The following is a 13,943-nucleotide window of genomic DNA, read 5'->3' as shown; positions in this document are numbered from 1 at the left end:
GAGGAGAGACACAAAGAAAGCTGTTCCATCTGCTGGTTCACTCCCCAAAAGGTAATGCAGTGCTCAAGAGTTCATTCATTCGCCATACAGCAGGAGTATTAATAACTTACCGAAGGAAGTTACTACTTACCGAATGCTGATTTGTGGCCTAGTACTTTGCAAAGCAAGATAACCATTATTAACATCTTCCTTTGAAGAACTGAAGAGGTTAAGTAACTGAAACGGTTGACCACGGTCACGTGGCTAGGTTTTTGAGCATTTGACAGAGATTATGGCTTTTCATTCTCATCACCCCAGTGCGCAGCACATAGTAGGGGCTTTATACATGTTTGTTGAGTAAGTATGCAAACCTCTAAGCTCTATGGGTTTCAAACACTGGCAGGCTTCACCTGAAAGTTGTTCTGACAAAGGCCTTTTGCGTCACAATGGATGAAGAATTTGACCAACTTGAAACTGCAGATGCATTGTGGGGTCGTCTTGCACACATGGCCGATGCCTTCCGCATTCACTGAGGTAAGCTCCTCTACAGTGGCCAAAGCTCTGAACTCAAGATGCCCAGCATCCTCCAAAGCAGGTGCCCACCTGGCTACCACTGGTGTTCTGCCTGTTGGCGGCACCTAAGCCTCTGCTACACAGAGCTACCTGGGTAGGCCTTAGGAGTGAATTCCTCAATCTGCAATCTCTCTTCTGCAAGAGGGCACAGAGCTACTAGCTGAAATCCCAGAGATTAAACCAGGACACCACAGTCCAGGCAAGGAAATGGGCCTGCAAGAGAACTCAAAAAGGGCAAGTCCTCCAGACAGCTGCATTATAAAAAAACAGCACCTTTCACCTTGTTGCCTACCCCGCTTGGCAAAAAAGGGTCAGACCTGGGCATCCCCACTTAGACGGCAGAAAGGGCGAGTGTGCCTTCAGGGGGAACACAAGGATGCTGGGTTGTGTCTTCTCCTTGACGCCTCCAGGAATGCAGCCCATCTCCAACAACCTTTTCTTTTCTGACTGTAATCATGATCTCAACTTTCTTCCCAAACTCAGCAAAATCCCTCTTACCCCTCATAAAATATACCTCACACTTTGTTTTTCTTTATCAAACGGGTGTGCAGGCACTGACCCATCCATAACTATGTGACCTGTGTACTGTCTGGCTTCCCCCAAGGATGTGTGACCTAGGAGGGTGGGACTGCGTGACCCTTCCCTGCACATGGCATGGAGCAGGAGTTAGTATGTATTGCTAGATGCATGAAAGAATAAGAAGCAAAAAACAAAAACAAAAAACCACTTTTTTTTTTTTAAGTCACGCGTTGTCTTTTAGTTACTTCTGGAGAGAGAATTCCCACCTTCCTGTTCATCCATTCCCCAAATGCCTGCAATAGCTGAGCTGGGCCAGGGCTGGAGCCTTCATCCAGGTCTCCCTCATGGGAAGCAGGGACTCAACTATTTGGGCCATTACCGCTGCCTCCCAGGGTCTGCATTAGCAGCAAGCTGGAGTCAGCAGCGGGAGGTAGGCCCTGAGCCAGACACCCAGACAGGAGAATGTGGGGACATCCTGCCTCTTCTTCAGCAGGCCCACTACGCCAGTTTATCCAGATCCCAAGGGAGAGCCATGCATCCCTTAACGGGAGATGGCTAGTCCTTGCACCTGCAACCTGTAGCTTGTTCATGCCTCTGCAAGGCAGCAACAACGGGCCCAGCAAAAAAGCCAAGGGCTAGAAATTCTCGACTTGGGCTTTTTGTCACCCCAAAAGCCAAGGGTGAGGGCGTATGCACATGCTGACTCCTGGGCAGCATGGCCTGTCACTTCGGGGGGCGGGGGGGGGGGGGAAGACACTGAAGGTCAAGAAGGCCCTGGGCAGTCTTGGTAAAGGAGTTTTGTGATTCCACTTCCAGCTGTGCGATAGCACCCACCCCCTCAGAGTGCTGTCACTGTGAGCAGCAGGAGGGAGCAAAGCAGGTGGGATTGAGCTGACAGCTGACAGGTAGCATGTGGCAGAGTATTAGTTGTCTGCAAAAACAAGTGTAGGAGGGCTGGGGAGGGTCCCAGGCTAGCCTGAGCAGCCCGGGAGAGCAGCAGGGAGGGCTGACAGGCCCTAGCACTTCAGCGGGAGCCAGGAGATTGGTTGCATAACACGTGTAGGGGTGGGGGGGGGTGAGGAGGTGTTGCAGGAGGAATTTAACAGAACCGCACTGAGAATCAGAATGAGGCACAGTATCCGAAAAGCTGTCTCTTGGTCTAAGCCCCTGAACCGCATGTATTAATAAGCTCTCCCCCAGGACGGCCGGTCAGCAGCGGAGAGACGACTGAGTTTTCAAATTCACAAGGCTTCTTCAAATCCCGGCGGCAGGAATGTACAGCCACTTAAAAAAAAATCTGTCATCCTTGCGGGGGGGGGGGGGGGACTTGTGGAACTTCACGTAGCGCGTAGCAGGCGCCGCGGCCCGGCCGAGGCCCGAGGGGTTGCGCGTGCGTCTGCAGCTCAGGGACGTGCACTCACGCAGCGAGGCAGAGCCCAGACGCCAGCGCCCGGCCCGCCACCCTGTCGCCCGCCCAGGGGATCTGGCCGCCAAAGCCTGCGGTGGGGGCAGGCGGGGAGAGGAACACGTCGTAATGAATATCCCCAGGGGCCTCCTCCCCGCCGCCACCTCCTCTCGCATTCAGCCGGGAAAACAGGCACTGCCCCGGAAATTACACGCACAGTGGGAGATTCAGCCCGGAGGCAGGGAAGCCTCCGTGGAAAGGAGTCTGGGGGGCCCGTGCGGCAAGATCCCCAACCCGAAAAAGAACATCCTTCAAACCAAGTCCCTCTCTTCCGTGGCACCGGCTCCTGGGCCGGCGGCCACCGAGGACGCGCCCGGCGCCCCTCTACCGGGCACCCGCTGGCCTCCCCGAGCGGCCGGCTGTGGCGCGCGCGGCCCGACCAGGTGCACCGGCTGCAGCCTCGCCAAGGGCGCGCGCCTCCGGCCGCAGGCAGGCCGTGCAGGCGAGCTGTACGGCGTCGGTGGGCGGCGGTTTCCGGGGCCGCCCGGCGCCCAGGCTCCGATTACAGGTTCACATGGGTGCCCCCCCCCCCGCCCCCAAGTCCGCAGCCGTCCAGCTCCGGCAGGCGCGCCCTCGCACGGCCCCGCTCCTCCGCCTGCCCATTCTTCTCCATTCAAGCGGACGCCCAGCAGCACCGCCGCCGCCAGCACGGCCGCCGCCGCCGTCCGCCCGGATTGGCTGGCGGCCGCGGCGCCGGCACTTTCCCACGGCCCGCGGCGCGTGCGGCTCAGCGGCGGCGCTGCAGGCGCGGCTCTGGCGCGCGGCCAGCCCCATCGGGGCGCGCGGGGCGAGGCGGCCGCCGGCGGGCTGGGGGTCCGGGCCCGGCCCCCAGCGCCTCCTCGCCGCCGCCAGCGCCGCCTCCTCCTCCTCCTCCTCCTCCCCCCCGCCCCCGCGACAGCCGACAGGGGCGGCCCGGCCGAGCCCCCGCAGAGCCGACGCACCGCCGCCGGCCAGGGCGGGGGCGCGCGACTCGCCCTCGCCCCCAGCTTCGCCCCCGCCCCGCTCGGCTGGGCGGCTGCCCGTCGCAGCCCGAGCGAGAAATCGGATTGGCCGGGGGGTGGGGGGGAGGCTGTTGCCCCGGAGCCGGCGCCCCGCCCCTGCGCCTCCTTTCCCGCCCTCCCCCAGGGCCCTGCGAAGGGGGGCTCAGCGTGGGAAAGGGATGGTTGAGTTTTAACCCGAGGCAGAGCGCGAGCGGGAGCAGTGTGTGGCGGACGCGAGCGGCGGAGCGCGGGGAGAGGCGCCGCTGTGGTTAACTCCTGTTTGCCCGCCGCAGCGACCCTTCCTCGGAGCAGCCACCATGAAGCGCGCTCACCCCGAGTACAGCTCCTCGGATAGCGAGCTGGACGAGACCATAGAGGTGGAGAAGGAGAGTGCGGACGAAAATGGGTGAGTCGGCGGTGACAGCGCGCGCAGAGCCGGGGCGCACCGGCCGCCGCCCGTGGCCACGACCCGGAGGCGCTTTTGCGTCCAAGTTAGCGTCAGCCGGAGTGTGGGCACGGGTGTGTGTGTGGGGGGACCGCTTGGGTTACCTCGCTGCGCTTCAAGGCGATTCATAAGCCCTTCCCCCCTTTTTAATCTTTCTGTCGCAGAAACTTGAGTTCGGCTCTCGGTTCCATGTCCCCAACTACGTCTTCCCAGATCTTGGCCAGGAAAAGACGAAGAGGCGTGAGTCTCTTGACAATCCTTTTTTTTTTTTTTTTAATGCATTTATCTTGGTTGCGGATGAAGGAAAAGAGTCCTTCTCTTTGGGGTTTACGGTCGTAATGGAAATGTCCTCCTTTGTTTTGCCTGCTTCCCCCAGATCATAGAGAAGCGCAGACGAGACCGGATCAATAACAGTTTATCGGAGCTGAGGAGGCTGGTACCGAGCGCCTTTGAGAAGCAGGTACTGGAGGAGGGATGGAGGGCGAGCTCTCGGTTATCCGCACTCCCTGAAGGGGAACCTCACCCGCGCCTTGGGAAACAGCCCTGTTACTTTGCGCCTAGCAGCAATGCCAGACAGCCTTGTGGAGATGCGTCACGTCCTTCGGGCCGCACTTTAGGGTTTATCACGCATGTGAATACGTGCGCGTGTGTTGACGCACCTGTGTGTGTGTGTGTGTGTGTGTGTGTTAACGTGTCATCTCCCTTTAATGTTTTCCCTTTTGCCTTTTCTCTCAGGGCTCTGCTAAGCTGGAAAAAGCCGAGATCCTGCAGATGACGGTGGATCATCTGAAAATGCTGCACACCGCAGGAGGGAAAGGTATGTTTCCGTGTGGTTGCTGGCGGGGAGGGCCAGGGGTACACGGGGCAGCGCCAGCTGTCTGGGGCCCTCTCTGCCTGCTTTCTCTGCGCGCTGGGGAGGGGCGGGGGAGTGCAGTGGCTGTCAATAGTACATTTCGCAAGGCATAACTGACTTTCAGTGGGGAAGTCGGTGCCCTCTCCCTGTGCCCTCAGGGGCAGTACATCTTTTGGATGGCCCCTGAAGTTGTGACGTCCCCGATTCAAGGTGGGGGGCTCTCATCCTTGCTTTTGGCCAGCCTTGCTAAGGAAAAGCTTTTGCCTTTAAAATCTGTGGTCTTGATTTCATCTGTAGCATTTTTTTGTTTTCCAGAGAGGGGCTTGACTTGAAGTAAAAACTTGTTGTGGTTCAGTAGAGAAAACCCCAGAGAAAGGTGGCAGACACTGGTTTACGGGCCTTTCTCCAGCCAGAAAATGCCTAGCTGGGGACCCGGTGCCTAAAAGCTCGGCGATGATAACTTACATCTGTGTGTCTAATGAATTTCACTGCTCTGTGGTTTCCCGGGCCTTGATGTATCTTTTGTTGTTGTTGAGGGAAAACATTAAAGGAATGAACATAGTTTCATCTGCTGCTAGGGTATAATTCCAATTTCTGCTGGGCAGCTTCTAATTGGGCTTTGAACTTGCATTAGCAAACACATTCTGCTCGCGGTGATTAATGGCAAAGGTTTGGCTGACTCTCAAAATATGTGGTGTTGCGGGGGAACCCAGGAGTGCCTCCCCCAGCCCCGTTGATTGAAGCCTTTGTAAGGGTGCTTGCCAGTGCAGGGCTGGCTGCTCCTGGCACCAAAGAAATGCGGCAAGTGAGCAAAGGCCCCAGGTGATTCTTTTGTTCTTCTGCTCAGGCTATTTCGATGCGCACGCCCTGGCCATGGACTATCGGAGTTTGGGGTTCCGGGAATGCCTGGCGGAAGTTGCCCGCTACCTGAGTATCATCGAGGGACTGGACGCCTCCGACCCGCTCCGCGTGCGCCTCGTCTCGCACCTCAACAACTATGCGTCACAGCGGGAAGCCGCCAGCGGCGCCCACGCCAGCCTCGGACACCTCCCTTGGGGGAGCGCCTTTGGACCTCACCCACACCTTGCACACCCGCTGCTGCTGCCCCAGAACGGCCCCGGGAACTCGGGTGCCGCTGCCTCGCCCACGGAACCGCCCCACCAGGGCAGGTTGTCCTCGGCGCATCCCGAGGCGCCCGCCCTGCGCGCACCCCCTAGCGGCGGCCTTGGACCGGTGCTGCCCGTGGTCACCTCCGCCTCCAAGCTCTCGCCACCTCTGCTGTCCTCGGTGGCTTCGCTGTCGGCCTTCCCCTTCTCCTTTGGTTCCTTCCACTTGTTGGCTCCCAATGCACTGAGTCCTTCGGCACCCACGCAGGCTGCAAACCTTGGCAAGCCTTATAGACCTTGGGGGACGGAGATCGGAGCTTTCTAAAGGACTGATGCTGTAGAAGGAGGGAGGGGAGCGCTTAAGAGCCCAGCTGAGCTGGACTGTTGCCAACACCACCTTAAAGTCGTCAGTAGAAGTAAAAAGGAAGAAGGTACACTTTCACATGAAATTTTTTTAAAGACTCAAGGTTTGTTGGTTTACTTTTTGCTTTTTGATTTTTTTTTATCATGTCATTTATTAGCAGTTCTGGCAAACTAGTTGTTAAATTTTGTTTATAACAGTACAATCAACACCTAGGGATAGGTTTGTCCTGTGCCTGACTTACCTTGTAAACCTTTCTGTGCGAGAATGATTCCGTTGTGTCCCCAACATTTTGGAAATCTTAGCATTTAGTATTTTGAGGGTCTGTTTTGCTCCTTGTAAAGTTATGGTCTGTTTTTAGAATTAATTTTCCCAACTCATGATCTCATTGTTAACATGGTTCCATTTGTGAGTATTTTGAAAGATTAAGGTGTTGTATAAAAAAAAAATATTCTTTCTTTTTGGTGGGGAAGGGGATTCTATTGAATTTTATATTTTTGAACAAAGCGTTGACAAATCAGATGATAGCTTTATCCAGGAAGAGGATGAGTTTAGCCCTGTCCCCTGCCACAGCAGTGAGGTGGCTGTGCAGCCTCTGAGGGGCTCCGAATCCGTGTGTCCAGCTGCTCTTCCGCCTAGGACACCTGCAGCTTTGGCTTAGTTGAGAGAGAGAGCCACTGGTAGGCCGAGTCTCCATCTGGAGTGTTACTGGGGAGGAGAATGAAGATGACAGTGTTTGCCAGCCCCAAGCCATACAATGACTTTTGAATCCCACGCCTCTAATTCAGATATGTCAACAGGGATACATGATTCTGGTGTGCCAGTGGTCAATTGCATAGTCCAGTGGAGCTGGTTAAACGTATAATCTAATTTCACTGGCGCTGCCGTATTCACCTTTAACTGGAAACGTGCATCTCGTGTTTTCCTCTCGATGCATGACAATACAGTGAGATATGGAAAGGGCTTTGCTGCCTTCTCCTCTTGGGTTTATTTAATTTGATCTGGGCTGTGAAAGCGGCATTTTACAGAGTTGCTCCCTCAGCAGGTATAGCATCAGTGACCTCCACTGAACTGAATTTGACCTCTGTTGTACTGATTGTTGTGACTCAATAAAAAAGAACAAAGTATCTCCTGCAGAAGTTTCACTTACCTTGGGGCATGCTTCTGTGGGGTGAAAGAACTGCACATTTTCTTTCATTTTCATTTTGCTTAATGGGTTCTCCTGCATTGGCCATGGTCATTATTCTTGGGAGTTCTAAACTCGGGGAATCTGTGCTGTTGAATAATGGGACTTCATTACAATGTGGAACTGTGGCCTGATGCCCCAAGGGGTCAGAGACCTGTGGCTGTTGGGTCAGATGGTCTGGCTGTGAGCTGCCCATCGATGGGCTAGGAGGAATGAGATCAGACTAGGAATTGCAAGGGGTGCGAACGAACTTGGGTGGAGTTCTTTAAAACCTGGTGAACCGTTGGCAGATATTTCCTGAGAGTGCCTACGGTGTCCTCAGTTGTATGCTGAGAGATCGAAAGTGTTTATTTGTTTGTCTTTTGAAGCAGCTATGCCTGAAGTTTGCTGTTTCGGATCCTCACATGCTGTGGCGGCTGGAGAGGCTGCGGCAGTGAGATGAGCAGCAGCAGGCTGTAATTTGGCGCCTGTGCAGGCCTATGAGGAGTCTTTGCTGGTCTGGTGTCAAAGGAATTGGCTTAACCCTTCTGTTGCCCTGCGCTCCCGCCTTGTGTTGGGAGGAAGCTGACACCTGCTTTACGTTAGAAGAGAAAGCTGCCAGAACAGAAGCCATCATCTGGGTCCCCAGGGAGAAGAATGCCTTCCCTTGGCCTTAAGGCAGTTCTCTGCCAATTAAGCCCTGCTGCCTCTTAGCCAGGGGCAGGCACACCTTGAGCCTGAGGGCAGTGGGGAGGAGGGGGACAGATCCACAAAACAAGACCTTTATTCCCCCCCTGCAACCTCTGAGTGCCTCCTCCTCCTCTTGGAGGACAAAACAAAGGCAGAAGGCGAGAGGGGAAAAATCTGGACTTTGAACTTGAAGTTTTGGGTCTCTGTGAAGGGTTAGGAGATTGACAGCTGATGACTGGGGCTTTGAAGCGAAGATCCTGCTCCAGGCTTGGTGTGTGGCTGCAGTCAAGATGATGTCTCGGTCCCGATGCTGCCCATGTCATGGAGCCACTTTCTCAAGGCTGGGGCGACTGCTGCCAAGTGTCACATTTAATTTTAGTCCCTGTGCTTTAGAGTGGTGTGACAGCCTTACTCAACTGCCTTGTGCTTCTCTGTGTTATGCTATCTTGCTGTTACCTGGGTTTATGTATCTACTTCTTTATGATTTACTGGTCAACTAGCTAATCTTCCACTTCAAGTGCAACATTCCATATGGACAACGGCTCGTGTCCCAGCGGCTCCTCTTTCCATCCAGCTCTCTGCATGTGGCCTGGCAAATAACTGGAGGATGACCCCAAACCTAGCAACCCTGCATCTGCAGGGGAGGCCTGAAGAAGCTCCTGGCTCCTGGCTCCTGGCTTCGGATTGACTCAGCTCTGGTTGTGGCGGCCATTTGGGGAGTGAACCAGCAGCTAGAAGAGCTTTCTGTCTCTATCTGTAAATCTGCCTTTCCAATAATAAATGAGTAAATCATAGAATTTTAATACCATGGTTACTTATGCCTCCATGCTCTTGTGTTATAGGTTTACAATATACCTACCTGAATAAACAAAGTTATCAATATCACCAATATAAAGAAACTGTCAGCATTCATAAAGTATGTTTTTTTAAAAGATTTATTTATTTTTATTGGAAAGGCGTATATACAGAGAGGAGGAGAGACAAGGAAGAAGATCTTTTCATCTGATGGTTCACTCTCCAAGTGAACGCAATGGCTGGAGCTGAGCCAATCTGAAGCCAGGAGCCTCCTCCAGGTCTCCCACTCGGGTGCAGGGTCCCAAAGCTTTGGGCTATCCTCGACTGCATTCCCAGGCTACAAGCAGGGAGCTAGATGTGAAGTGGAGCTGCCGGGATTAGAACTGGCCCCCGTATGGGATCGTGGCACGTGCAAAGCAAGAGCTTTTTTTCTCTTTTCTTTTTTCTTTATTATATTTTTGACAATCTTTACATAGTTAATTACGGTAAAAAGGTTCAAGGGCTATAGGGAAGTGGATAAGACTATTATTTCCATACTGTTTCCTTCCTGTATCTGAGGTAAAGGGGGATATTGATGGAGAAGCCCCACCCAGTTTCCCACCCACCCCCAGTCCCAGATGTGGGGCATGCGCTGAGATACTTGCTCAAGTGGTTTTAGTAGTTCACCAGTTATGAATCGCTGCCAGTCTCACCACTCCGAGCACGATGAGGTCATTGAAGAATCCATTGATTGTCACAGTCCATCATAGAGTCTCCATTTGCCCAGTATTTCGCTGCCAACATATAGCTGAGGTGGCTGATTGACTTGTTCTTTCTTCTGTCTTGTCTTGGCTAGGGTTCTGAGTCCAGCATTTTGATTGGGGAGGTCCCCAAAGAAACTTTGAAGTATTCCCAGACCAGATTCTTGTATGTTCTAACAAGCACAGGGCCCGGCACAGTCCATCACCCTAATCAGCTGGTGGTTTTAATTGCTAGGTTGGTTCTGTTTTCAGTCCCGACTTGCACTGGGACCAATGGGTGTTACAGTCCAGCCTGGTTCTGCCCAGCACATACTCAGCCCTCACATCAACCAGTGGGAGCTGCAGCCTAGTCAGAGCGACCCACAATAACCCCCACCAGGCCCGCCCCCTACCCTGGTTTGCCAGTAAGTGTAGCAGACTAGTCCAGTCTGTCCCACATCCCATTTGGCTCTCGTACATGTCAGTGGGTATTAGAGTTTAGTTCCATCTAACCAGCTCAACTATCTAGCCCTCACGGATGAAGGCAAGGACTTTAACCACTAGGCTCTTGTGCCAGGCCCCATAAAGTATCTTAATTGCCCCGATAATTACCCGCCTATTTTTATTAACATATTGCTACAAATTAATGGAGTTGGGCCCAGTGCAGTAGCCTAGTGGCTAGAGTCCTCACCTTGCATGCGCCCAGGATCACATATGGGCACCGGTTCTAATCATGGCAGCCCCACTTCCCATCCTGCTCCCTGCTCATGGCCTGGGAAAGCAATCGAGGACGGCCCAGTGTCTTGGAGTCCCTGCATCTGTGTGGGAGACCCGGATGAAACTCCAGGCTCCTGGCTTCAGATTGGCTCAGCTCTGGCATTGCGGTCACTTGGGGAGTTTAATGATTGAGAGATCTTCCTCTCTGTCACTCCTCTCTGTATATCTGCCTTTCCAATAAAATAAATAAATAAATCTAAAAAAAAAATCCCACAAAGTTAATGAAGTCAAGGATTGATGGGAAGAATTTCTGCATAGACAAAAAATGTCAAAAAGAAAAACCCAATGAATATCATTTCTAACTTAGTTTAGCTAAATTAGGACGTAATTTTTATTCAGCTTTTAATTGCTCCACTCTTTCTCCCTAACTTTATGATGTTTTAAATATAGATGACTCAGATGGAAAGTCCCTCAGGAAAGGCTCTAGCTCCTAGTTGCGCTTCTCCAACCCTTTGTCCATCACAGTACTGTAGCCTGGATGCCTGCATTCGCTTCCAGCAGTGATTCCTAATTCAGAGAACTTCAGAGCCAGTATCATCTGAGACGCTGCCTCCAAGGTGGCCCCATTTCTTTGACCCCTCCCCCAGAGCTCCCGAAAAGAACAGCATTCTGAGATGCCACCAGACCTCTGGCTGGTCTGGCTGCGGGACCTTGGATGAGTCACTGATATTCCTTGGACCTCACATTCCTCTGCTGTCAAGTGGAGTGGGTGGACTAGAGGGGGTCTCGGGGACATGTGCCAACAGGGAAGAATGCAGGGCAGTGGGGCGAGTGGGGTGATCACCCGGGGAGGTCTCCGAGGTGGCAACTATGTGTGCCTGCACGGGCATGTTGGTCCACTGTTGCCACGTCTTGGATGTTTTCAAGGACATCTCCCAATTTTAATTTTTAGATGAAATTGTATTACTTTTCACCCGTTGGTAGCTCATGCTCCAAATGTGTTTGCCAGTGTGGCTGGGCTAGCAGGCAGTAGCTCTTTTGCAGCATCTGGGGCTCTCGTTTGGTGGCTGTCTGCAAGACTAGCATTTTAATGTATTCAGCATGCATGATCTTGATTATGCTTACTGCGGTAATTAAGCAACTATAAGTGAGATCATATAAAGATCATGGGTACGTTTTTAAAAACTTGTTTCTGGGCTGTCGCATTTCTTTAAGGTGAAACAAAGCAAGGCAAGAGAGAGGCAGAAAGCATTCTTTTCGCTCCCAGATCTCAACACTTCGCAGGAAGCTCTTGGGAAAATGCTCTGGGCTTGACTTCGTGTTCTCTTGGCCTAGGAGGAAGATGGGTTCTCGCATTGGTGGCCTTCAAAGAAAGAGCAAACGTACCGTGTCATTGAAGTCCTCAAAGGCCCCATCTGATTTCAGAATATAAGAATTACATCCAGAGAGCAAGCTGATTTGAATTTCAACTTGAGATCTAAGGTCTGCCTTGGTCTTGATGAGCTGTGGGGATTTCTCTCAGATGCTTGGCTGCCCTGGGGTAGGGTTGGGAAGACAGGCGAAGCAGCCCAGGGAAAGGACACCTAACTTTCCTGGCTGTACTGTCTGTATGCATTAGCACACATGGGCCACATAACTCCTTCTCAGGCATACAGTCTCACAAATCCAACATACACGTCCCTGACAGATGAGCTCAGGGCACTGGGAATTGGCTGAATTGGCTTCTTTACAGTTTGTGTTAATACACCTTGGCTACATGTGCGTTTTTCACCGTTACGTGGGCTTTGACATATACTGGGTTGAATATATCATGCCTCATTTTGAGAGCTCTGTACCACCCATTGGCAGTTGTTATGTAGTCTATGGCAGCCTTTAGTTTCAAATCCACGTGTTTGTGCTGTGATTTTATGATTTCTTGCTTCCTGTTCATTTTTTCTTTTTTAATAAGTCCCTGGAATGCATTATTAGATCATTTATTGAGATGTTTCAATTGTTGGTAGCCACCTGTTGCTATAAATGTCCCTTTCAGTACTGGTTTTGCTACATCTCATGGGTTTTGATGTTTTTGTTTTTATTTTCATTTCTTCAAAAAAGTTTTTTTTTTTCTTATTGATTTCTTCAGTGGCACCTAGGTCATACGGTAGCATCGTTTTCTTCAAGAAGGTTTTTGATTTTCATTTCTTCCGTGACACATTCATCATTCAGTAGCATGTTATTTAATTTCACGTTGTAAATTTTCTATTTTTCTTCCTATTGTTGATTTTGTTTTATGGCTTCTCATTTCAGGGGATGTATAGTAACTTTGTAATAGGGACTGTCATATCCAGATGTGAGGATACAATGCAGTATGCATCTCTACTTCCAAATCAAAGATGGATTCCCAATGAAACTGTTAAATATATCTTGACAATAGAGTGCTGGACTCTGCCATTGTCCATACCTACAATGTCAGGATACACTTAAATAGCAAAATGACGGAGTTAGAACTGTTTATGAAGGACTAGATCATTGTAATATAGGGGAAATCGGAGGGGGAGAGGGAAAATCCCTTAGCGTATGGAACTGTATCTTAAAATAACTTAAAAAATAGAATTTTGGGCTGAGCGCAGTAGCCTAGTGGCTAAATCCTTGCCTTTCATGCTCTGGGACCCTGTATGGGTGCTGATTCCTTGTCCCGGCTGCTCTATTTCCCATCCAGTTCCCTGTTTGTGGCCTGTGTGAGGCCTTGGAATCAGGCACCTGTGTGGGAGACCCTGAGGAAGCTTCTGATTCCTGGATTCAGATTGGATTAGCTCCAGCTCAGCTCTGGCTCAGCTCCTGCCATTGTGACTGCTTGAGGAGTAAACCAGCAGGTGGAAGATTTTTCTGTCTGTCTTTCCTTTTCTCTGTAAATCTGCCTTCCCAATAAAAATAAATAAATCTTATTTTTTTTAATAAAAAAATAACCCGCTAAAAACCAAACCATAACAAACAAACTAAAAGACATTGGCTTTCAGCCAGAAAGCGGCTGGCTCTTACCTCTGAAGCAGTTGATTATTGAAAATTTTCTATAGCTGATTTTAGATCTTCCTGGTTTTTTTTTTTTTTTGTTAGTTTGTTTGGTTTTTAAAATCTTCTCTGGGGCATTTGTTTGTGTACTACAAATGTGTAGTTGAACCATGAAATTAAAGAATGGCTTGCGTCTGCCTTTAATTTTCCTCTAGGACCATGTTTCCTAACCCTGGTGCTTCTGTGGGTGCTCCAGTCACCATCTGCTCTCGACCACGGTTGGACCATGTGCATTTGTGCTGCTCCAGGTCTTTGCGCTGATGGGCCCCTCTGCCTGTCAATGGAGTGGGCTCACTGGGACACCAATCACCTCTGCTATATTCTCACTATAGAACCTGCTTTTTCTTGACAATGTAAACTTCTCAAGCATCTTTGCTTTCACCCTTCCTCCAATCAGGATGTCTCAGCATTTTTCTTTGTTATATATTATTGGAAAGGCAGGTTTACAGAGAGAAGGAAAGACAGGAAGACCTTCTGTCCATTGGTTCACTCCCTGAGCAGCTGCTACGGTTGTAGCCAGGAGCTTCC

At 51.3% G+C, this 13,943-nt stretch overlaps 1 protein-coding gene across 1 annotated transcript; it reads left to right on the top strand.

The window, feature by feature from the left end:
• The first annotated feature begins 3,604 nt into the window (after nucleotides 1–3,604).
• On the top strand, nucleotides 3,605–6,817 carry HEY1 (hes related family bHLH transcription factor with YRPW motif 1). Its single transcript, XM_004588068.4, has 5 exons — nucleotides 3,605–3,922; nucleotides 4,126–4,201; nucleotides 4,338–4,421; nucleotides 4,697–4,778; nucleotides 5,662–6,817. The coding sequence occupies exons 1-5, from the start codon at nucleotides 3,834–3,836 to the stop codon at nucleotides 6,243–6,245; spliced, it is 915 nt and encodes a 304-aa protein (XP_004588125.1). The 5' UTR covers nucleotides 3,605–3,833; the 3' UTR covers nucleotides 6,246–6,817.
• The last annotated feature ends 7,126 nt before the right edge of the window (nucleotides 6,818–13,943 follow it).

The sequence above is a fragment of the Ochotona princeps genome, chromosome 9 (assembly GCF_030435755.1).
Source record: "Ochotona princeps isolate mOchPri1 chromosome 9, mOchPri1.hap1, whole genome shotgun sequence".
Taxonomy (NCBI): Eukaryota; Metazoa; Chordata; class Mammalia; order Lagomorpha; family Ochotonidae; genus Ochotona; species Ochotona princeps.
This window is presented reverse-complemented; position numbering and strand designations above follow the sequence as displayed.

Coding starts and splice junctions, on each gene's coding strand:
- HEY1 (XM_004588068.4), top strand. CDS start 3,834: ATGAAGCGCGCTCACCCCGAGTACAGCTCCTCGGATAGCGAGCTGGAC. Junction 3,923..4,125: donor GAGAGTGCGGACGAAAATGG/GTGAGTCGGCGG, acceptor TTTCTGTCGCAG/AAACTTGAGTTCGGCTCTCG. Junction 4,779..5,661: donor GCACACCGCAGGAGGGAAAG/GTATGTTTCCGT, acceptor TCTTCTGCTCAG/GCTATTTCGATGCGCACGCC.